General features: G+C 39.3%; 1 protein-coding gene across 2 annotated transcripts in view; it reads left to right on the forward strand.

Annotated features, from left to right (window-relative positions):
- Positions 1 to 23,596: 23,596 nt before the first annotated feature.
- Positions 23,597 to 26,091, forward strand: part of LOC105218930 (cubilin homolog) — a 35,936-nt gene continuing 33,441 nt past the window's right edge. For both annotated transcript variants that reach the window (XM_054228822.1, XM_011194803.3), the window contains exon 1: positions 23,597 to 24,221. In XM_054228822.1, coding sequence (XP_054084797.1) covers positions 23,679 to 24,221 — 543 coding nt within the window. In that variant the 5' untranslated portion in view covers positions 23,597 to 23,678. The remainder of the gene's footprint in view (positions 24,222 to 26,091) is intronic.

The following is a 26,091-nucleotide window of genomic DNA, read 5'->3' on the forward strand; positions in this document are numbered from 1 at the left end:
TAAAAACTTGAAACGGAAAATATTACAGCTAAGTTAGACGTTCCATTGTCTCTACAAAATATATTACTGTCAATGAGTTCATTTATGGATACGGCTCTTGTGTCAAACGTTTGCAAACATATTAATGTAGACTTTATTCTTATATAATTATTCTGAGAAAAAAATAATTATCAAGTATCTACTATAAAAACTATGAAATTCCATCGGGTATACGAGCTAGCGATAAACAACTTTGCGATGGAAATAGATGTGCTCAAAATAAAAGAATTGGAGACAGCTGCTGTTCAGTTTTTGAACTAGCATGCAATTTCTCTAAAGGATTAACACATATCACCCCTGATTGTTGTTACTCAATACCTGAGTGAGTGTTATGCAAGTACATTATACTACCTTAATAAGTAACGTATACATATGTTGCTTGAAAAAGGGTTAATATCTCAGCTGGAATATTTCGAACTCATTACGCTACATTTCTGTAATTCGTCTCATCGTTGTTTTTGATAGAATTTGGTATCAACCATAACCGTATTTTGCGTGGAATACGTATTGTTGCCATACACATTGCATATCAGCATGTAGCTCTGTATATATACAGAAAAATTCTTGAAAACCGGTTTGGATGAAATCAAGGAACCTCAAACCATATTAAAAAAAAAAATAAAAAAAAGAGTTTGCTGTTCTCTGAAAGGGATAGGTGTCAATAGTGATTCACAACTTTGACTTTTCTCCGTTTATTCAAATATATATCAATTTTAAAGTCAATCGGAGAGATAAAAGTATAACTATAATGTATCCCGAGCAATACAATGCATCTATTTTTGATAATTTTTTCCACTAAGTTTTCATAATTTTAGTTTAAAAATCTGTTAGTCTCACTTCATAGACAAGCAATTTTTGAAATCCACAATAGGAGCATTCATCAGCTTTTTTAGGAGCACCTCCTATTCCGCTTTATTGGTATTTTCATTTCATTTTCTCTAATGAACCCCGCAAAAGGGAAATCTGTTTTGCATCGGTAGGCAAGCACCAACAGACATTCAACGTCCGTTTACCCCTCTTTTTGTGATTCGTGCGAACTGAAGCGCGTCGATAGTCATTGTTTTGTACAAGCCAGTGCTCACATCAGCATAAGCTGATTGAACGTTAACATGCAACACTTTTTGGCAACATTTCAAAGACCAGGCCAGCAGCGCCGCAACTCAACTATTTGGTCGCTTTGCCATTTATACGCTCAACTTGTTAGCCCCACTCTCTGCATACCTGCTTAACATAAACCCACGTTCCGACATTTTTAGCACCCCACTGTGCAGCATATGGCGACAACATACTGATAATCTTTTTCCAGACTGTGAACCCTTTGAAGATTATTTTTGCTTATTGAGCCGTTTTTGAAAGAGTTTTTGTATGCATTTACAAATTTCTGTATATCCTAATAGACTCCATCAATAGGTAGGTTTTTATATTCACTACATTAGAAAGCTTTATATATGTACATATGTATACATATATTAATATGCTAAACACATATATATTCATTGTTTATCATTATACTATACTAGCAGACCACTCCGGCTTCGCACGGAGTTAAAGTTATAAGTTTTTAAACACTTACCCTGCCAGCCAAAGGTTGTGAAAAAGCTGGTTAAACCGAAGTTTTTTAAACCCACAAAAGTGGTAAAAAAAGTGGTGAGTTTGCCATAGGCCAGCATAGCTGCTTGTGAGTTTTTTAACCACTATTCTATTCCCCTCACACGTACGAATACAAAAACAAAATAACCCAAATGTGTGCGTTGGTGTTAGTAATTGAAGAAACATGAGGGGAAAGTGGTTAGGCCTGGCTTGCAGGGTATACACACTCTCCCATACATATGTATGTATGTATGTACTTTGTCTTTCCTTGCGTGGATTCATTTTAAACAAGTAAGGAAAGGCTAAGTTCGGGTGCAACTTAACATTTTATACTCTCGCAATTTATTGAAGAAATTTAACCAATACATATATGCGGAATAAAGCTCACCGTATTTTTGAAAAACCTATAATTAGGTATATGGGAGCTAGGAGAAGATACTTTTGAAAAACCTACAATGAGGTATATGGAAATGTTATGACCGATTTTAAAAATTTTTGGAACAGAGACACACTATTAGAAGAAAACAATTTCCTCTGAATCAAATTGAGATATCTGAGGGACTTACCCATAGTTTCGGTTCAAATTTATCCTTAGACGCTGAGTTCAACATGTTCGATATCTGGGGCCTTGAAAAGTTATGGTCCGTTTTCGACAATTTTTTCACAAGTGAAGCCAGAGATGATATGCACTAATTGTGTAAAGTTTTATTCCGTTATCTTCATTGGTTCCTTATGTTTACATTATAAAGTGAAGGAATAAGATGGATTTCAAAATTGAGTTATAAGGAAAGTAGTAGTGGTTGTGAACCGATTTCGCCCATTTTTTGTCCGTGTTATCAGGGTGTCAAGAAAATATTATATACCGAATTTCATTCGAATCGGTCGAGTAGTTCCTGAGATATGGTTTTTGACCCATAAGTGGGCGATGCCACGCCCATTTTCCATTTTGTAAAAAAATCTGAGTACAGCTCCATTCTGCTATTTCTTAAGTGTTTCTGACGTTTTTCGTTAGTTAGTTAACCCACTTTTAGTAATTTTCAACCTAACCTTTGTATGGGAGGTGGACGTGGTTATTATCCGATTTCAACTCTTTTCATGGTGTGTGGTGGGGTATGTAAGAGAACCGACTGCAGAAAGTTTGGTTTATATAGCTTTATTGGTTTGCAAGATACATATAAAAAACCTATTTGGGCGCGGGGCCACGCCCACTTTTCCAAAAAAATTCCATTCAAATGTGCCCCTCCCTAATGCGATCTTATGTTCCAAATTTTATTTTCATAACTTTATTTATAGCTTAGTTATAGCTCTTTATGTGTTTTAGGTTATCGCCATTTTGTGGGCGTGGCAGTGGTCCCATTCCGCCCATCTTCGAACTTAACCTTCTTATGGTGCCAAGGAACACGTGTTCCAAGTTTCATTAAGATATCTCAATTTTTACTCAAGTTACAGCTTGCACGGACGGACAGACGGACGGACGGACAGGCAGACATCCGGATTTGAACTTTACTCGTCACCCTGATCACTTTGGTATATATAACCCTATATCTAACTCGTTTAGTTTTAGGACTTACAAACAACCGTTATGTGGACAAAACTATAATACTCTCTTAGCAACCTTTGTTGCGAGAGTATAAAAAGTTAAGTGAGGAAAATTCGAACATGAAATTATATTTTATTTGCAATTATAGTTTATAACTTGATTAGTCTTTTATGTCCGTTGTCTTTCTCTCTGATTATGAAGGTATTGGGAGTTTGACGGCCTAATGCGAGCTTGTATATTTCTAATATTTTGTTATTCAAGCCGCTGCACACGCTCCGTACTCGACTCTCAAGAGCGATTTCAGTTTTAGATTAAGATCCCGGAGTTTTTTTGATACTCTCACCTGGGAACTAATTCCAGAAAGTTGAGATTTTAGCAATAAATATAGCCTATGTTACTCGGGGTGAATGTAGCTTTCCAATGGTGAAATAATGTTCGAAATCGGTACAGTAGTTTTCGAGTTTATTCATTACAAACATATGTACATACAAATCTTTCCTCTTTATAATAGTATTTGGTACAAGTCTCAGGTACCAACTACGTCAGTGAGACGAAACATTAAACACTTTCAAATGAGGCCGTTCGAAAATTAAGTTAACAAACAAGTCTTTCTAAATTTTCCAAATCATATTTATAGGATGGGATCATGTGTAGAAGTTCACGCAAGTGAGGAAAGTTTTTGATTGTCACTCACTTGGGAGTGGCCAGAAACGATTCTTCTCCACATGGTTCAAGCAGCTCACGACTTCCGGTTTTAGACCAAGTATCCTCTGGGTAGCCAACAGACATCCGTTTGAAGGCGAGCTAAAGTGAGAAGGCGAAGCCCGCTTATGCGGTTGTGCGTAGGGTTTGGGACCCACCACATAAAAACACCCCCCAATGAAAAATCTACGAAAGCCTCGGATGAGACACCCCCCTTTTGATGACGACCCCTGCAAACGTTTTAAGGATAATGATATAAGGGCATGCACCTGGAATGTCCGGACCCTTAATTGGGAAGGTGCCTCTGCCCAGCTGGTTGATGTCCTCATACGACTTAAGGATGACATCACCGCCATCCAAGAAGTGCGATGGACGGGACAAGGACGGAAGAAGGTGGGTCCTTGTGACATCTACTACAGCGGCCATATAAAGGAGCGCAAATTTGGCGTTGGATTTGTGGTGGGAGAGAGACTCCGTCGCAGAGTCCTGGCATTCACCCCGGTGGATGAACGTCTAGCCACAATCCGCATCAAAGCGAGGTTCTTCAACATATCGCTGATTTGCGCCCACGCCCCAACGGAAGAGAAGGACGATGTGACCAAAGATGCTTTCTATGAGCGCCTAGAACGCACCTATGAGCGCTGCCCCCGCCACGATGTAAAAGTCGTGCTTGGTGATTTTAACGCCAGGGTGGGTAAAGAAGGTGTCTTTGGCACAACAGTCGGAAAATTCAGCCTCCATGACGAAACATCGCCAAACGGCCTGAGGCTGATCGACTTCGCTGGGGCCCGAAATATGGTCGTCTGTAGTACCAGATTCCAGCATAAGAAAATACATCAAGCTACTTGGCTGTCTCCTGATCGAAACACGCGGAACCAAATCGATCACGTTGTGATAGACGGAAGACATGTCTCCTGTGTTTTAGACGTGCGTACGCTCCGAGGACCAAATATAGACTCGGACCATTATCTGGTCGCAGCGAAGATACGCACCCGCCTCTGTGCAGCAAAGAATGCCCGTCAACAAACACAAGGAAGGTTCGACGTCGAAAAGCTGCAATCGCAACAGACAGCCACGAAATACTCTACTCGACTTGCACTCCTGCTCTCTGAGAGCACTCATCAGCATCTCGGTATAAGGGAACTGTGGAACGGCATCTCAAACTCACTGCGTACCGCTGCAGCCGAAACAATTGGTTTTCGGCAACGACAAAAAACAAGCTGGTACGATGAGGAGTGCCGTCTCGCAGCGGAGAGAAAACAGACTGCCTACCTCGCAACATTGCAAACGACCACAACACGTGCGGGATGGGATAGATACCGAGAGCTGAAGAGGGAAGCGAGACGCATTTGCAGACAAAAAAAGAAAGAGGCCGAAATGCGTGAGTACGAAGAGCTTGAGAAGCTGGCAGACAGAGGGAATGCTCGAAAATTTTATGAAAAAATGAAGCGACTTAACGAAGGTTTCAAGACCGGAGCATCCTCATGTAGAGACCAAGGTGGTAATCTGGTAACCGATGTCCAGGGCATACTGGGATTATGGAGGGAACACTTCTCCGACCTGCTGAATGGCAGTGAGAGTACAACACCAGGAGATGGCGAACCCGATCCCCCAATCGATGACGATGGAACAGATGTTCCATTACCCGACCATGATGAAATTCGAATAGCAATTACCCGCTGGAAGAACAACAAAGCAGCGGAGGCCGATAGATTACCGGCAGAACTATTCAAATACGGCGGCGAAGAACTGATAAGGTGCAGGCATCAGCTTCTTTGCAGAATATGGTCGGAAGAAAGCATGCCTGACGATTGGAATCTCAGTGTGCTCTGCCCAATCCATAAAAAGGGAGATCCCACAATCTGCGCCAATTACCGTGGGATCAGCCTCCTAAATATCGCATACAAGGTTCTATCGAGCGTATTGTGTGAAAGACTAAAGCCCACCGTCAACAAACTGATTGGACCTTATCAGTGTGGCTTTAGACCTGGAAAATCGACAACTGACCAGATATTCACCATGCGCCAAATCTTGGAAAAGACCCGAGAAAAGAGGATCGACACACACCACCTTTTTGTCGATTTTAAAGCTGCTTTCGACAGCACGAAAAGGAGTTGCCTTTACGCCGCGATGTCTGAATTTGGTATCCCCGCAAAACTAATACGACTGTGTAAATTGACGTTGAGCAACACCAAAAGCTCCGTCATGATTGGGAAGGACCTCTCCGAGCCGTTCGATACCAAACGAGGTTTCAGACAAGGTGACTCACTATCGTGCGACTTCTTTAACCTGATGCTGGAAAAAATTATAAGAGCTGCAGAGCTAAACCGAGAAGGTACAATCTTCTACAAGAGTGTACAGCTCCTGGCGTACGCCGATGATATTGATATCATCGGAAGCAACAACCGCGCCGTTTGTTCTGCTTTTTCCCGCATGGATAAGGAGGCGAAGCGAATGGGTCTGGAGGTGAATGAGGACAAGACGAAATATCTCCTGTCATCAAACAAACAGTCGGCGCATTCGCGTCTTGGCTCCCACGTCACTGTTGACAGTCATAACTTCGAGGTCGTAGATAATTTCGTATACCTGGGAACCAGCATCAACAACACGAACAATGTCAGCCTCGAAATCCAGCGCAAAATAACTCTTGCCAACAGGTGCTACTTTGGACTGAGTAGGCAATTGAACAGTAAAGTCCTCTCTCGACGAACCAAAATCAAGCTCTACAAGTCGCTTATCATTCCCGTCCTGCTTTACGGTGCAGAAGCTTGGACGATGTCAACATCAGATGAGACGACACTAGGAGTTTTCGAGAGGAAAATTTTGCGCAAGATTTATGGTCCTCAGAACATTGGCAACGGCGAATACCGCAGACGATGGAACGATGAGCTGTACGAGTTATACGACGACATTGACATAGTTCAGCGAATAAAAAGACAGCGGCTACGCTGGCTAGGTCATGTTGTCCGAATGGACGAAAACACTCCAGCCCTGAAAGTGTTCGATGCAGTACCCGCCGGAGGAAGCCGAGGAAGGGGAAGGCCTCCACTCCGTTGGAGGGACCAGGTGGAGAGCGACCTGGTTACACTTGGGATCTCCAACTGGCGCCGAACTGCGAAGGAGAGAGACAGGTGGCGCACTATCGTCGATTCGGCTATAACCGGCTAAACGGTTGCAACGCCAATCACATACATACATACATTTATTCAATGTTAATAGAATGAACAAGCAATATAATTGTTATTATTTGGTTTTTATGTAAAGTAAATAATTTTTGCAATTAATTATTTATTATATATATCGCTCATTTACATAAATAGTGTCACAACTCAAAAGAGTCGAATTTTCAGGAGAGCAGTTTAAAGTTTTCAATTGTCTCTTATTTAGCGAATTACGCCATTAGTTTATTGAATAAAGTAGTGGTCTGTAATATATTTAATAAAATGCTGAGCATAAGTGGACTTTTTCTTGGGCATAAACGTGACCCACTTTGAATTATGTCATTATTTGTGAAAAATATAAATCAATTTCCATGTCGTAAGTTAAATTTGTCGTTATTCCTGAAAATAGCAACATAAAATTTTTTACAAATATCGTTGTAACACAAATTATGTATGTCTTTCTTTCTGAAAAAAAAACCATGCCTAATTCTGGCACAACTGAAATGTGTCGTTGTTGTGGTTAAAAAATAATACAACATAACAAGTTGAATAACGTCACATTCTTTTTTGGTTTATACGGTTTATTTTTCTACGCATCAGAATGAAAGTGTACAAAACTCTATTCCTATATTTCTTATATTTTTATGTTTTTGCTAAGTGATATAATGTAAGAATTTATGGATATTTAATACTAATCAAGTTTATAAAAAACAAAAACAAATATATTACAACAACAAAATTTATGAACATTAAACTGAAAACACATCAAATTTCTGGCGTCAAAACACAAGTCTACAAATGAACAGGGAGCGATGGAAACAAAAGTTAAATACTTTATGTGCTTTCCATTCGCTTTAATTATGGATGGTAAACGTCGAGGCATCGAATTGACAAGTTTTCGTGTTATTTTTTTTGTCATTATTCAACAATAACATCCTTGTGCATGTCCTTACTGCAGATCGCCCTTTTTCTGATATTTTTGTCCAGGTAATTATAAATACTCGTTAGGGGTTAGGCCTGGTGACTGTGGGTAGTGATCCAATTGCTTGGGTTCGTAATAGAGCATACAACTTTTGCAGTGTGTCTAGTGTTAAAAAAACATAAATTCTAACATTGTATCACTTAACAAAAACATAATTATATAGGAAAATAGTGTTGTACACTTTCTTTTGACGCTGACTGTATATTAAAAGCCAAATTTAACTTACTTAATTTATAATATTCCAATCATTTCTAACTAATCACTAAATACACTTATTAATACACTTATAATCTCGCATGTTGCATAGGGTATAAACGTTTTGTTCACATATTGGTTGTTTGTGTCACCTAAAACTAGACAAGTTAGTTACGGTTGCCTTTTATATTTCGGGATTATAGAACAAAAATGATTAATAATCGAAAATGGCTTCATTGTTTTTCAAAATATTATCCATTAAGATCTATACATTTTTGAGTTTAGTTATAACACTTTATATGTTTTCGGAGGAGAGCTGCATTCAGATTAAAAAAAATGGAAAATGGGCGTTGCCCACTTATGGGTAAAAAAATGTATCTCAGAAACTACTCGACCGATTTCAACGAAATTCGGCCACAATTATGAATGGGCCAAATCGGTTCAAACCCACGACTGCCTCCCATATACATAACTCAATTTTGAACTCCATCTTATTCCTTCACTTTATAATATATACATTAGGAACCAATGAAGATAGCGGAACAAACTTTACACAAATAGTGTATATCATATGTGGCTTCATTTATGGAAAAATTGTCGAAATCTAACTATAGCTTTTCAAGGCCCCGGATATCCAATGCCAACCCTCCTACGGTCCCAAGGAACATGTGTACCTAGTTTCGCCAAGATATCTTTATTTTTATGAAAGTTATCCGTTCCGACAGACATACATCCGGATTTCAACTCGTCTCGTCATCATTTTGATATATGTGCATACATAACCCTATATCTAACTCGTTTAGTTTTATGACTTACAAACATCCGTTAAATGAACAAAACTATAATACTCTGTAAGCAACTTTTGTTGTGAGAGTATAAAAATGAAAGAAAAGTCAAGATTAGCATTAAAGAGACCAATCCATATAAATATAATAATACTTTAAGCTTATCTAACAAATGGTTGAAGACTTAAGTAGTTATTTTTGTTTGTATTTTGTGCAAAATCAATTTATCCATGTAATTTCCGGTCCTTAGAAATGCTTTCTTAATTGGCAGTTACCATTTAAATTTGGGGATGTCTCCGTTTTCATGCAATTAATTACTGGTCTAAATATATTCATGAAACAATATACTATTTGTTAGTGCACAAACAACCCGTTCGTTTTACGTAGAAATACAATGGGAATCGTTGCATTAAAGCGCAAAGTAATATTTAAAACTGCTGCATGTTATAAGTAAATATTTATTTGTAGTCTTAAAAACCAAATTGATATTTGTATGTGTATATAAAAAATGGAAGTATCTGCTTTATAGCTATTTTGTATATAACGGAGCTACATAAAAATATTTACATATTGTGATTGGCGTTGCAACCGTTTAGCCGGTTATAGCCGAATCGACGATAGTGCGCCACCTGTCTCTCTCCTTCGCAGTTCGGCGCCAGTTGGAGATCCCAAGTGTTACCAGGTCGCTCTCCACCTGGTCCCTCCAACGGAGTGGAGGCCTTCCCCTTCCTCGGCTTCCTCCGGCGGGTACTGCATCGAACACTTTCAGGGCTGGAGTGTTTTCGTCCATTCGGACAACATGACCTAGCCAGCGTAGCCGCTGTCTTTTTATTCGCTGAACTATGTCAATGTCGTCGTATAACTCGTACAGCTCATCGTTCCATCGTCTGCGGTATTCGCCGTTGCCAATGTTCTGAGGACCATAAATCTTGCGCAAAATTTTCCTCTCGAAAACTCCTAGTGTCGTCTCATCTGATGTTGACATCGTCCAAGCTTCTGCACCGTAAAGCAGGACGGGAATGATAAGCGACTTGTAGAGCTTGATTTTGGTTCGTCGAGAGAGGACTTTACTGTTCAATTGCCTACTCAGTCCAAAGTAGCACCTGTTGGCAAGAGTTATTTTGCGCTGGATTTCGAGGCTGACATTGTTCGTGTTGTTGATGCTGGTTCCCAGGTATACGAAATTATCTACGACCTCGAAGTTATGACTGTCAACAGTGACGTGGGAGCCAAGACGCGAATGCGCCGACTGTTTGTTTGATGACAGGAGATATTTCGTCTTGTCCTCATTCACCTCCAGACCCATTCGCTTCGCCTCCTTATCCATGCGGGAAAAAGCAGAACAAACGGCGCGGTTGTTGCTTCCGATGATATCAATATCATCGGCGTACGCCAGGAGCTGTACACTCTTGTAGAAGATTGTACCTTCTCGGTTTAGCTCTGCAGCTCTTATAATTTTTTCCAGCATCAGGTTAAAGAAGTCGCACGATAGTGAGTCACCTTGTCTGAAACCTCGTTTGGTATCGAACGGCTCGGAGAGGTCCTTCCCAATCATGACGGAGCTTTTGGTGTTGCTCAACGTCAATTTACACAGCCGTATTAGTTTTGCGGGGATACCAAATTCAGACATCGCGGCGTAAAGGCAACTCCTTTTCGTGCTGTCGAAAGCAGCTTTAAAATCGACAAAAAGGTGGTGTGTGTCGATCCTCTTTTCTCGGGTCTTTTCCAAGATTTGGCGCATGGTGAATATCTGGTCAGTTGTCGATTTTCCAGGTCTAAAGCCACACTGATAAGGTCCAATCAGTTTGTTGACGGTGGGCTTTAGTCTTTCACACAATACGCTCGATAGAACCTTGTATGCGATATTTAGGAGGCTGATCCCACGGTAATTGGCGCAGATTGTGGGATCTCCCTTTTTATGGATTGGGCAGAGCACACTGAGATTCCAATCGTCAGGCATGCTTTCTTCCGACCATATTCTGCAAAGAAGCTGATGCATGCACCTTATCAGTTCTTCGCCGCCGTATTTGAATAGTTCTGCCGGTAATCTATCGGCCCCCGCTGCTTTGTTGTTCTTCAAGCGGGTAATATTTACATATTAGCTTTACCTTAACAGAAAGCTGGCTTGTTCATCCAATATCCTTCTTAAGAAGAATCATTGCACAAAAGGTGTTGAACTCTTTACTATTTGACATTTCGACACCTCAGATGAGTTTCTTTGAACGTTTCCACATTGCGAAGACTGGCTTAGTGCACATGAATCGAAACGGTTTTTTCTTAGCTGCATAAAATAGTTGATATATACAATTACATAAATTCAGACACCCCAGAACCCTTGCAGTGAAAGTGGTATACATACATACATGTTGCATATGTTTCTCCGGAAATAGTGTGCAAATCACATTTACAAATTTCCGATTCCAATGTGAAGATGCTCCCTTTCCTCCCGGCAACAAAACTCAACGCGTTACAACCCTCCACTAAACATCTTCTATCCCCTAACCCTTGACTGTCAGAACCCGTGTGAACTTTCTTTTTGAAATTTTTTTGGCAAAGCGTAAAAGCGAATAATTTTGTTATGAAGATTTTTTTAATTTTCCGGTCACATGATGCATAATTTTCCTGATCTTATTTCGATTAAGTTTTCAAATAAATGCGTTATGGCTATCCCTTCAAATGACAACGATTTCCATAAAAATAGTATTTCCAAAAATTCAGATTTTATCTGGTTTCTTATACAAGGGGGTTAGAACCAAATGTAGTACCTCAAAATCTTCCATAAACAACATAAAAGAAACTATTAGAATAAAATATTAACTCAATGCTGATATCAAAAATATTTAAAATGTTTTATTTCAACTGTTTTCTTTCCCGCGTTGATAAATATACAATATAAATATATGCTATGGGTTTGTGTGTTACTAAAGTGTATGCATATGCCTTTTATCCCACAAAATGGAAACCTACAGCCGGCAATTACTACCATGGTATGCCTTCGTACACCCCTAACCCTCGCAGGGCAAAGAGTTTATTGCAATTTCTTTCGCTTCATTTGCTTCTGATGCTGTGCCGCTTTGAAGTAGCTTTTACCGAATCCATATCAATATGTTTAATCTTACATCTTCGTATAAAATTTTGCACTACATTGATTGGACACACTCGCAGTATTATTTTTTGTTGTTGCCTCCCATTTTTTATTGATTCAATAAAGTATTTAGTATTACATACTTCATCGATAATAGAGAAGATATAAATTGAGAGATAAATTTGCAAACGCACGACTACTCAGTTATAAATCCATATACATACATATGTATGTATGTGCTATGACTTAAATGGATTAGAAAATATTTATGAATTAAATATATTAAGTTATTCTTCGAATTAATATGAATAATGCGTTAAAGTGCTATCGGTGTATCGAGTTGCGAAATACCGGATTTTACTAATTTGCTATTACAACCCAATGAAACGTTTTTAAAACGATGGTTTTTAATTCATATTTTCGGAGTTTAAAACAACAGAAAATGTTTCCAGAAAGAAAAAAAACTCAAAAAATTTCTAAATAGGTTAATAGGATGATCATTAGGTTGTCAAAACAGGACCCGAGGAGGAGTGCTACGGCCATCCATTGAGAAATTTTTGTTCACACTTCGATTAGAAGTTGCTGGCATAACTGTAGACTGTTATGGAAAAAAATCTTGGCCCAGAAGTTAGAAAGTATGAGCGGCGGACAAAATATGCAGCATTAGGTAAATAAAACCATTTTTGAATAATTTAGATTATCAGTTCTTTATAGAAAATGGAAATTAATAGTTGGATGAAAAAGATGACATGAAATACTAACTGATGATTTAAAATTTATTTAATATTTTTAAAATTTTTTGGTAAATTTCGTGCCACATCCGCAGCATTCTGCTGTGGTTTGTTGAGGGAACACTATTCATCTCATTTCTATTATTCCGCGACTGAATATGCTGCCACTGCTTAGCTTCGTAACTTAAAATAACACAAAAATGTACACCGATTCAACATTTCCTTAAAATATATAGCAATCTGTATCAGACCAATAGTCCACAGAGAAAAGCAAAACGTTTTCTGTTTCACTGAATCTGCTGCAACTAAACAAAATCTATCAGCGGCGGATTTGCCACTGCAAATCTCGCGTTCAAGCAATAAATCAAGCAACATTTCCCCTAAGATTCCAATCATTGCACGTCTGATACATTTTGCGCATGTTATGATCGTCTTTTATCACATTGCTGTTATTGTTAGTCAATTAAATAAAAAATTTATTTTATAAAACCCTAAAACGAGTTGGATATATATTCAATATCAACTTACATACAAGTATGTATATATGTATATATGTATTTGAAACATTTATAAAAATGTTCGAAAATATCTGATTTTCGCTCTTTGCGGAACATTTTCTGTACCTTTCATACATGCCATACGCTGATTGCATTTAACTAAAGTCTAATTCCATTTAACAACGTTCATTAAAAGGCTTAACAAGCGTTGAAAAAAGATAACTTAATTAAAATTTGTGTTTCTTGGCAAAATAATTAAATTATCAACAAATATAATATATATAATATATACTATTATATATGTACATATGTGTATACAGTGGAACTTCTCTAACTCGAATCACCATAAACCACAAAAAAATTTCAAGTTATAGAAAATTTCATTAAAACATAAATTTTTCAAAAAGCTGTAAAATATCGATTTATATACAGTTATGCTCTGGTCGAAAAGTTCGATTTATGGAAGTAAATTTGTATGAAATTTGACTTCTATTCCAATTGCCAAGTTCGAGTTATGGAGAACTTCGAGTTAAGGAAGTTTGAGTTATGGAAGGAAATTTGTATAAAATTTGGTTTCTAAAGGCTATCGCCAATTCAAAAGATCGAGTTATGGAGATCTTCGAGTTATAGAAGTTCGAGTTATGGAAGTTCCACTGTACTTATATTTGGCACCGCTTATGCGCTTGTAGCCGAATCTATAATAGCGCGACATTCATCTCTCCTTCTTGCTGTTTGACGCGAATTGGGGGTTTTCACCTGGCATGAGTTTTGGGTGGTTATCCTGTTGAAATTTAACATAATAATTAAAGGTGAAGGGGTCATATGTAGAAGTTCACGCAAGTGAAGAAGTGATTGTCATTCACTTGGGAGTAGCCAGGAACGATTTTTTGCATGTATCTCAAGCAGCTCACGACTTTCGGTCTTAGACCAAGTATCCTCTGGGTAGCCAACAGACATCCGTTTGGAGTCGAGCTAAAGTGAGAAGGCGAATCCCGCTTATGTGGCTGTACGTAGGGTTTGAGACTCACCACATAAAAAAACCCCCTAATGAAAAGGAAGCAACAACGATTCTTTTGCATATGTCTCAAGCAGTTCCAGTTTTAGACCAAGTATCCTCTGGGTAGCCAACAAACATCCGTTTGAAGACGAGCTAAAGTGAGAAGATGAAGCCCGAGGCCATATAAAGGAGCGCTAATTTGGTGTTGGATTCGTGGTGGGAGAGAGACTACGTCGCCGAGTCCTGGCATTCACCCCGGTGGATGAACGTCATGCCACAATCCGCATCAAAGCGAGGTTCTTCAACATATCGCTGATTTGCGCCCACTATCGTCGGCGGTATTCGCCGTTGCCAATGTTCTGAGGATCATAAATCTTTCGCAAAACCTTTTTCTCGAAAACTCCTAGCGTCCTCTCATTGGATGCTGACGTCTTTTAAAGTTTGGTTTGGTTCGTCGAGAGAAGACTTTACTTTTCAATTGCTCAGTCCAAAGTAGGACCTGTTAAATATTTAACAATATAAGGTATAATAATATAAGGTCTAGAAAAATGACGATTTTCGAAAAATGATGATGATTCGATGATTTCTGCAGTAATATAAAGGTTTTATTTAGCACAGAATAACAAATTTCGGTCAATTATGCGAGTAACTATTGGCAATCATATAACAAAATCTTCCGTCAGTACTTGCTAGGCCAGCGTTTGCGTCGGCTCACCGTGATTAGACCACGACCACATACAGAGAGAAGATGTTTTCAGGCTTCGGAGATGTTTGAACTGAAGTAATCTGCCAAAAATACTCTCTTCGATACTTAAGTGTACTTAGCCCAAAAAAAGCACAACCTCGCAAATTACGGAGACTATCGGGTAAACTAAATACCTATGATAAAATTGTCATTCAAAACCAGTAATAGATTTCTACATCCTTTGATTGATGTATACATAGATATAGATATAGACATATATATATACTTAAAGGGAGACTCCTATATTTAAGTACAATACATACACATACATACATACATATATGTATATTGTTGCGCACAGGTGTAAAGTTTACCATGATCCCATAGAAAGGAAAGGAGGAAGGTGTCTTTGGCACAACAGTCGGAAAATTCAGCCTCCATGACGAAACATCGCCAAACGGCCTGAGGCTGATCGACTTCGCTGGGGCCCGAAATATGGTCGTCTGTAGTACCAGATTCCAGCATAAGAAAATACATCAAGCTACTTGGCTGTCTCCTGATCGAAACACGCGGAACCAAATCGATCACGTTGTGATAGACGGAAGACATGTCTCCTGTGTTTTAGACGTGCGTACTCTCCGAGGACCAAATATAGACTCGGACCATTACCTGGTCGCAGCGAAGATACGCACCCGCCTCTGTGCAGCAAAGAATGCCCGTCAACAAACACAAGGAAGGTTCGACGTCGAAAAGCTGCAATCGCAACAGACAGCCACGAAATACTCTACTCGACTTGCACTCCTGCTCTCTGAGAGCACTCATCAGCATCTCGGTATAAGGGAACTGTGGAACGGCATCTCAAACTCACTGCGTACCGCTGCAGCCGAAACAATTGGTTTTCGGCAACGACAAAAAACAAGCTGGTACGATGAGGAGTGCCGTCTCGCAGCGGAGAGAAAACAGACTGCCTACCTCGCAACGTTGCAAACGACCACAACACGTGCGGGATGGGATAGATACCGAGAGCTGAGTACGAAGAGCTTGAGAAGCTGGCAGACAGAGGTAATGCTCGAAAATTTTATGAAAAAATGAAGCGACTTAACGAAGGTTTCAAGACCGGAGCATTCTCATGTAGAGACCAAGGTGGTAATCTGGTAACCGATGTCCAGGGCATACTGGGATTATGGAGGGAACACTTCTCCGACCTGCTGAATGGCAGTGAGAGTACAACACCAGGAGATGGCGAACCCGATCCCCCAATCGATGACGATGGAACAGATGTTCCATTACCCGACCATGGAGAAATTCGAATAGCAATTACCCGCTTGAAGAACAACAAAGCAGCGGGGGCCGATAGATTACCGGCATAACTATTCAAATACGGCGGCGAAGAACTGATAAGGTGCATGCATCAGCTTCTTTGCAGAATATGGTCGGAAGAAAGCATGCCTGACGATTGGAATCTCAGTGTGCTCTGCCCAATCCATAAAAAGGGAGATCCCACAATCTGCGCCAATTACCGTGGGATCAGCCTCCTAAATATCGCATACAAGGTTCTATCGAGCGTACTATGTGAAAGACTAAAGCCCACCGTCAACAAACTGATTGGACCTTATCAGTGTGGCTTTAGACCTGGAAAATCGACAACTGACCAGATATTCACCATGCGCCAAATTTTGGAGAAGACCCCTGAAAAGAGGATCGACACACACCACCTTTTTGACGATTTTAAAGCTGCTTTCGACAGCACGAAAAGGAGTTGCCTTTACGCCGCGATGTCTGAATTTGGTATCCCCGCAAAACTAATACGGCTGTGTAAATTGACGCTGAGCAACACCAAAAGCTCCGTCATGATTGGGAAGGACCTCTCCGAGCCGTTCGATACCAAACGAGGTTTCAGACAAGGTGACTCACTATCGTGCGACTTCTTTAACCTGATGCTGGAAAAAATTATAAGAGCTGCAGAGCTAAACCGAAAAGGTAAAATCTTCTACAAGAGTGTACAGCTCCTGGCGTACGCCTGGCGTTTCCCGCATGGATAAGGAGGCGAAGCGAATGGGTCTGGAGGTGAATGAGGACAAGACGAAATATCTCCTGTCATCAAGCAAACAGTCGGCGCATTCGCATCTTGGCTCCCACGTCACTGTTGACAGTCATAACTTTGAGGTCGTAGATAATTTCGTATACCTGGGAACCAGCATCAACAACACGAACAATGTCAGCCTCGAAATCCAGCGCTGAATAACTCTTGCCAACAGGTGCTACTTTGGACTGAGTAGGCAATTGAACAGTAAAGTCCTCTCTCGACGAACCAAAATCAAGCTCTACAAGTCGCTTATCATTCCCGTCCTGCTCTACGGTGCAGAAGCTTGGACGATGTCAACATCAGATGAGACGACACTAGGAGTTTTCGAGAGGAAAATTTTGCGCAAGATTTATGGTCCTCAGAACATTGGCAACGGCGAATACCGCAGACGATGGAACGATGAGCTGTACGAGTTATACGACGACATTGACATAGTTCAGCGAATAAAAAGACAGCGGCTACGCTGGCTAGGTCATGTTGTCCGAATGGAGGAAAACACTCCAGCACTGAAAGTGTTCGATGCAGTACCCGCCGGAGGAAGCCGAGGAAGGGGAAGGCCTCCACTCCGTTGGAGGGACCAGGTGGAGAGCGACCTGGTTAAACTTGGGATCTCCAACTGGCGCCGAACTGCGAAGGAGAGAGAGAGGTGGCGCACTATCGTCGATTCGGCTATAACCGGCTGAACGGTTGCAACGCCAATCACATACATACATACATAGAAAGGAATACCCATAAATCGTTCTGTAAAAAAATAGTGAAAACTTAAGTTGAATGTACATGTGTATATTCAGCCTCAGTTTCATATCAATTAGTAAGAATAAATTTTGTAAATTTTTTATTTCATATATATTTTTTTTTTTGAGTGTACAAGTTTTGTTCACCTAACGACAAAAGTAAAAGTATTTATAACATTTTCCTAACCTTTGCAGTTTAATAATAAGCAAATACACCTCATATTCTATGTATCAGAATAAATTTAAAAAATCCCTGCTTTTAAGCCTTGCAAATTTAAGTATTATATGTTGTGTAAAACTCGGACATAGCGTTTCATTTCTTCTTTAATATAAAGTTTTGCAAACACTTGAATATATGTTGTTATATAAACTAACCGTTAATCCTAAGTATTATAATGACGGAAAAAGTCAACAAAACGTCACGTAAATGGTGAAACTGAATCAAGGAACTATTCGGCATATCATTTAATGTTATGTTCTTGAAATCGTGTCGCAAATAAAATAAATCGACTCATAATAAAACATTTAACGAAAGTGACTCCCGTTGGATTGCACGGAAAATACGAGAAAATCCCCATTCTAGTGCTGAAGCTAAAACCAACAAAATGGAAAAAGTCCTTCGGAAGAACAGAACAGAAAATACATCGATGCTAAAACTCGAAGTGCAGTTATATAAACCTGCAACCTGCAACCCTGCAAGCTTATGGAATACCGTAATTTTTGCAGATGAGAGTAATTTCAAACTCTTTATATCGGATAGAAATATATATGTATGTATGGGATGGGGTCATATGTAGAAGTTCACGCAAGTGAGGAAAGTTTCTGATTGCCATTCACTTGGGAGTGGCCAGGAACGATTCTTTTGCATATGACTCAAGCAGCTCACGACTTCCGGTTTTAGACCAAGTATCCCCTGGGTAGCTAACAGACATCCGTTTGGAGGCGAGCTAAAGTGAGAAGGCGAAGCCCGCTTGTGCGGTTGTGCGTAGGGCTTGGGACCCACCACATAAAAAAATCTCCCCAATGAAAACAAACACCGAGCCTCGGATGAGAAACCCCCCTTTTGATGACGACCCCTGCAAACGTACTAAGGATCATGATTTGAGGGCATGCACCTGGAATGTCCGGACTCTTAATTGGGAAGGTGCCTCTGCCCAGCTGGTTGATGTCCTCATACAACTAAAGGCTGACATCACCGCCGTCCAAGAAGTGCGATGGACGGGACAAGGACGGAAGAAGGTGGGTCCTTGTGACATCTACTACAGCGGCCATATAAAGGAGCGCAAATTTGGTGTTGGATTTGTGGTGGGAGAGAGACTCCGTCGCCGAGTCCTGGCATTCACCCCGGTGGATGAACGTCTAGCCACAATCCGCATAAAAGCGAGGTTCTTCAACATATCGCTGATTTGCGCCCACGCCCCAACGGAAGAGAAGGACGATGTGACCAAAGACGCTTTCTATGAGCGCCTAGAACGCACCTATGAGCGCTGCCCCCGCCACGATGTCAAAATCGTGCTTGGCGATTTTAACGCCAGGGTGGGTAAAGAAGGTGTCTTTGGCACAACAGTCGGAAAATTCAGCCTCCATGACGAAACATCGCCAAACGGCCTGAGGCTGATCGACTTCGCTGGGGCCCGAAATATGGTTGTCTGTAGTACCAGATTCCAGCATAAAAAAATTCATCAAGCAACGTGGCTGTCCCCTGATCGAAACACGCGCAACCAAATCGATCACGTTGTGATAGACGGAAGACATGTCTCCAGTGTTTTAGACGTGCGTACGCTCCGAGGACCAAACATTGACTCGGACCATTATCTAGTAGCAGCAAAGATACGCACTCGCCTCTGTGCAGCAAAGAACGCCCGTCAACAAACACAAGGAAGGTTCGCCGTCGAAAAGCTGCAATCACAACCGACAGCCGAACGATTTTCTACTCGACTTGCACTCCTGCTCTCTGAGAGCACTCATCAGCATCTCGATATAAGGGAGCTGTGGAACGGCATCTCAAACTCATTGCATACCGCTGCAGCCGAAACAATTGGTCTACGGCAACGCCAAAAAACCAGTTGGTACGATGAGAATTGTCGTTCCGCAGTGGAGAGAAAACAGACTGCCTACCTCGCAACGTTGCGATCGACCACAACACGTTCGGGGTGGGATAGATATCGAGAACTGAAGAGGGAAGCGAGACGCATTTGCAGACGTAAAAAGAAAGAGGCCGAAATGCGTGAGTATGAAAAGCTTGAAAAGCTGGCCGACATGGGTAATGCTCGAAAATTTTATGAAAAGATGAGGCGATTAACAGAAGGTTTCAAGACCGGAGCATTATCATGTAGGGACCGAGAAGGTAATCTGGTAGCGGATGTCCAGAGCACACTGGGATTATGGAGGGAACACTTCTCCGACCTGCTCAATGGCAGTGAAAGTACAACACCAGGAGATGGCGAACCCGATTCCCCAATCGATGACGATGGAATAGATGTTCCATTACCCGACCATGAAGAAATTCGAATAGCAATTACCCGCTTGAAGAACAACAAAGCGGCGGGGGCCGATGGATTACCGGCCGAGCTATTCAAATACGGCGGCGAAGAACTGATAAGGTGCATGCATCAGCTTCTTTGTAGAATATGGTCGGAAGAAAGCATGCCTGACGATTGGAATCTTAGTGTGCTCTGCCCAATCCATAAGAAGGGAGACCCCACAATCTGCGCCAACTACCGTGGTATAAGTCTCCTCAATATCGCATATAAGGTTTTGTCGAGCGTATTGTGTGAAAGACTAAAGCCCACCGTCAACGAACTGATTGGACCTTATCAGTGTGGCTTTAGACCTGGAAAATCCACAATGGACCAGATATTCACCATGCGCCAAATCTTGGAAAAGACCCGAGAGAGAAGAATCGATACTCACCATCTTTTTATCGATTTTAAAGCTGCCTTCGATAGCACGAAAAGGAGCTGCCTTTATGCCGCGATGTCTGAATTTGGTATCCCTGCAAAACTAATACGGCTATGTAAGCTGACGTTGAGCAACACCAAAAGCTCCGTCAGGATCGGGAAGGACCTCTCCGAGCCGTTCGATACCAAACGAGGCTTCAGACAGGGTGACTCACTATCGTGCGACTTCTTCAATCTATTGCTGGAAAAAATAATACGAGCTGCAGAACTAAATAGAGAGGGTACAATCTTCTACAAGAGTGTACAGCTCCTGGCGTATGCCGATGATATTGATATCATCGGAAGCAACAACCGCGCCGTTTGTTCTGCGTTTTCCAGACTAGATAAAGAAGCGAAGCGTATGGGTCTGGTGGTGAATGAGGACAAGACGAAATATCTCCTGTCATCAAACAAACAGTCGGCGCACTCGCGTCTTGACAGTCATAACTTTGAAGTTGTAGATAATTTCGTTTATCTGGGAACCAGCATTAACAACACCAACAATGTCAGCCTTGAAATCCAACGCAGAATCACTCTTGCCAACAGGTGCTACTTTGGACTGAGTAGGCAATTGAAAAGTAAAGTCCTCTCTCGACGAACCAAAATCAAACTCTATAAGTCGCTCATTATTCCCGTCCTGATGTATGGCGCTGAAGCGTGGACGATGACAACATCCGATGAGACGACTCTTGGGGTTTTCGAGAGAAAGGTTTTGCGCAAGATTTTTGGTCCTCTAAACATTGGCAACGGCGAATACCGCAGGCGATGGAACGATGAGCTGTACGATTTATACGACGACATTGACATAGTTCAGCGAATAAAAAGACAGCGGCTACGCTGGCTAGGTCATGTTGTACGGATGGAAGAAAACACTCCAGCTCTGAAAGTATTCGATGCAGTACCCGCTGGAGGAAGCCGCGGAAGAGGACGACCTCCACTCCGGTGGAAAGACCAAGTGCAAAGTGACCTGGCTTCACTTGGTGTTTCCAATTGGCGCCAAAAAGCAAAAAGGAGGAATGAGTGGCGCGCTCTGGTGGATTCGGCTATAATCGCTTAAAGCGGTTCCTACGCCAAATATATATATATATATATGGACAAAACCAATTGCTAAGCTACAACCGCAAAATCTATGTAGTACCGTAAAACATGGTGGACAGCATGTAATGGTGTGGTGATGCATGTCGTCTCCTGGTGTCGGGAATTCGGAATTCATCGATTATACTATGTATCTGAACATTTTTAAAAGAAATTTGCTACAAAATGCTGCGAAATTAAATACATTTGATAACTTTAGGTACTATCAAGATAAAAATCCGATGCACAAATTCGGAGTTGTGAAAAGTTGGCTTATTTTGAACTGTCCACATAAGATCTGTAATCAGTTTAGATACGAGACATGCGAAAATACTAAATTAGAAATAAAGCCGACTTGAGAAACGCCCTGCAAACAGAACGGAATAAAATTGCTCCAATCTATACAAAAAAATGGAAACATATGAAAGCAGTTATTGACAGTAAGGGGCTTCCTACAAAGTACTAATCGACCTAACAATTTAGTTGTGTCCTTAAAAAATTGCAATATATTTGGTTTTTTTGTTACTGCATCATTTTCGCTGTGAGGTGCAATATTATACTGTAGTTTGTTTTCGTTGTAGATAAATAAAATAACTATAAAATCTGAGTTTTTAAAGCATAAATTTAATGTGTATATCTGCCGCTGTAAAATGGCATTTAAATTTTTTGGAAAATGTATTTAGTTTTTAAGTAATATGTGCTTTAGTATAGTAGTATTTTTTGTACGGTTGCATCACTTTGGCTGTGAGCCACTGTATACGAATTACTGGCGATACGTACATACAATAATTTTCTTTGTTCTAGTGTTCTTTGTGGCAGATATATCGAACAACGTGTGAGTTATTTTAAAACAATGGGGTGTAAAGATTTCTCAAGCAAACTGCCAAATAATGAAAAATGTGTCTTCACCTTCCTGTAACTCCAATTTTCCCCTATAATGTGATTATCGCAAGAGTATAAAAATGTTAATCAATAAATCATACAGAATTTATACAAATATACAGATACAGATTGTAATATACAGCATTTGAATTATGAAAAAAAGTTTTAGGCATTTTTATCATTTATTTGCCACATATCCTCAAGCTTTAATTATTTAATTTTTTTCTATTTTAACCCTTTTTTTTATTAAATTTGGCTTCTCCTGATTTATTTTATAATAAAAGACTAAAATATAAATTCGAACATGATTTGGGTATGAAACAATTTTAAACTGTAAGAGTTTTAATACTATTTTATACTATTCCCTAATACACTTTTCCAGAAAATAGTCTAAAAGAAACTAGTCTTTGAAATGTGCATACAATAATGCTGTAAAAAAATTATTGTAATTGTACATATAATTTAATGAAATTGATATGAAACATTTTCATCGAGTAAAGAATCTCATAGTGTTTCATCGATTCATTTCGCCATTAGATTAGTTATTATTTTCGTCGCAACAAACATGGTATTCGAGCACGAGTATATTGTAAAACTCCCTGACGCTAAAACGATTATTTATTTAAACAAAATAGGATATGAATAACCAATAAACTATAAAGAATAAAAATTTTGAAAGTAAGTTCAGTTATCACCAGAACTTAAAAATTATTTTAAGATCAAGTAATTAATTTTTAAATATCCAGACAAATATGGTGGTGTATATATATGCATGTATGTATGTATATACACATATAAATGTATAAGATAGAACAATTTTATAATGACGCCCCTTTTTTATTTTCTATAAATACAGGCATCAATCACAAATTCTATTCAGTATTAAGCGTGAAATAAGTGTTTTAGGAATTTAGTGGCATATACATAACTGTAAAATCGATCATATCAATGATCGCTGTGGGAATTGTGCAAAAATGAGCATTCGAAAGTATTTCATAACGTTGTTAATACTTCTACAAATATATAACATCGTTAGTGATGAATTCAATGAACAACCTCAAATTTACACCAATGACGGAAAATTAATATTTCATGCTGTACCTAATCGAAATATCACACTTCGTGTTAAAGGTGAAGGAAGTATTTTTCTTAACTCAGTGAATGTTTTGAATAAAGTGAAAAAGAAAAGGGCCCAGCTCCGGCCGGCACATCATGAAGATATGTTAACTTCTGAAAGTCTGCGTTCATTATTAACTACATTCCAATCGGATTTAAGATCGTTGGGCCTACGCTTCGCCAGCTTGCAAAATCGGACGCGTGGACGAGGTCAGTCAATAAATCTTCGTCGTAATTTGGGGCGTTTACAACGCACTCAAGATCGTATCGCGCGAATAGAGAACATCGTTCTGAAAAATGAATGCGAAGATAAGAGTGACAATGGTACGAAATGCAAGAATGGTGGTACCTGTTACGATGGCTACAATGACTTTCACTGTGAATGTTCAAATGGATGGACTGTAAGTATATTTCAGTATTATCAGACACCAAATTAGAGCTTATTGATTTAAGAACCTCTCAATTGCTATTACACGAGTAATTTGAGTGAGTTTGGAGTGAAAATATAATTACTAACACAACCATATTATGGGTGCATACTTACATTCATAAATCTGTCAAATCAACTAGAAGAACATTAATTTACAGCCACCACTCGACCAGGTCCGAAATATTGGGACAATGGAATAATAATAAAGCCAGGAAGTAACTATTTTACTTAAAATGTTATTTTAATCTCCTAAGTATTTATCTAAACTATTTCATTATTAAGTGGTTTCACAAAACGGAATAATTTAAGATTGAATTCGCCAAAAAATTATAAAACCTTTTTGGATCAGTGATTGTATTCGACATTCCATTTAAATGTCATTGTCAATTATATTCATAATTGTTGTACGAGTATATGTAAGATGTGAGTGTTAGCAACCTGTTTTTCTATCGTTCTCAAAGTAGGTCTAGATGCAATTGAGTAATTTGAGTGAAAAATATTTGGTATCAACCAAGCATGCTTGAGGGGGCACTATCCTGATGACGCGCGGTGTATATTCAATAACAAAAAGTATTGCATATATTCTAGTCACAGCTTATTTTATGCAGGAATTCGAATTTTTAAAACTTAAATACGAAATGTTGTTTTCGGAACATTTTTTAATATTTGGTATGATAACTATTATTAAGTATAACATATCCCATAATTTTTAAAATAAATTAAGTTCTTTTGTTAAAGTAGATTTTTTTATCTTTTTAATGGTACTAGTAATTATTAGTTATTTTTGTATTCCTTATAGTCGTTAAGTCATAAGATTTTAAAATCGGAAGTATGCGCTGCATAAAATAAGCTGTCAGCCACTGTATGTAGATATGAACAAAAAATAGTAGATACTAACACAGGAGTGTGCAGAAAAGTGGGCGTCATGCAGTGATTAACTTTCCGGTTTTACGGAAATAATATAACAGAAACAAAGATTCTTCTTAATAAATTTCATATTCAGAAATTCTATATGAATCTCTGTATTATATCAATGTTGATTGCACAAGTCGTTCCCCGTAGTTGAATACCATATATCTAAATCGTCTTTAAGACCGCATTGTATAACAGCACTTTGCTGTCTAGGCTAAGTTCAGAGTTTTTATTTAAAAGTCAATTTAAATTTGGTTCTCTTATCTTCATTCATTATATGTTACGAGAAAAGTTACTTCATGCGCTTGGGGCATTAGGACATTATTAACTTTAAAGGCCCGACACATTTTTAGTCGTAGTGAAAATGTAACATGCTTGCACTTGTTCATTCACATTTATTCACCAGTTGGCTTACCATTCTTCGACAAAAAATCAAGTGTTCTTCCAATACTTTTGATGCTATAATAGGACATTTGTTATGACTCATTAAAGCTGTGTTATCCGCAAAATTTAAGTATAGAGTTGTAGACTGACCTGTGGTACACCAGCCCTTATAGGTCGTTGATCAGATATGAAATCTCCTACTTTAACCGTAAATTTTCTATTTTTTAAAAAGGATTCCAATGATTTAAGCAATTCAAACGGTAAAATGTTTTTAATCTTAAATAAAAGCCTTTCATGCCACACTTTATCTAACGCCTTTGTTATATCTAGAAATATATGTACATACATAGCTGAGCAGTACTCTCTGTGATCGAACGTTTTTCTTACATTATTTTCACAAAGGAAAGGAGAAATTTTTGAGAGTAACACTTTTTCAAATATGTTAGAAAATCATTGTAGAAGAGTGATTGGTCTGTTTGAAGACGGCTGTGTTAAGTCTTTCGCAGGTTTATCTATTATAATTATAAATTATAAATATATGTATA

The sequence above is a fragment of the Zeugodacus cucurbitae genome, chromosome 4, assembly GCF_028554725.1.
Source record: "Zeugodacus cucurbitae isolate PBARC_wt_2022May chromosome 4, idZeuCucr1.2, whole genome shotgun sequence".
Classification (NCBI taxonomy): Eukaryota; Metazoa; Arthropoda; class Insecta; order Diptera; family Tephritidae; genus Zeugodacus; species Zeugodacus cucurbitae.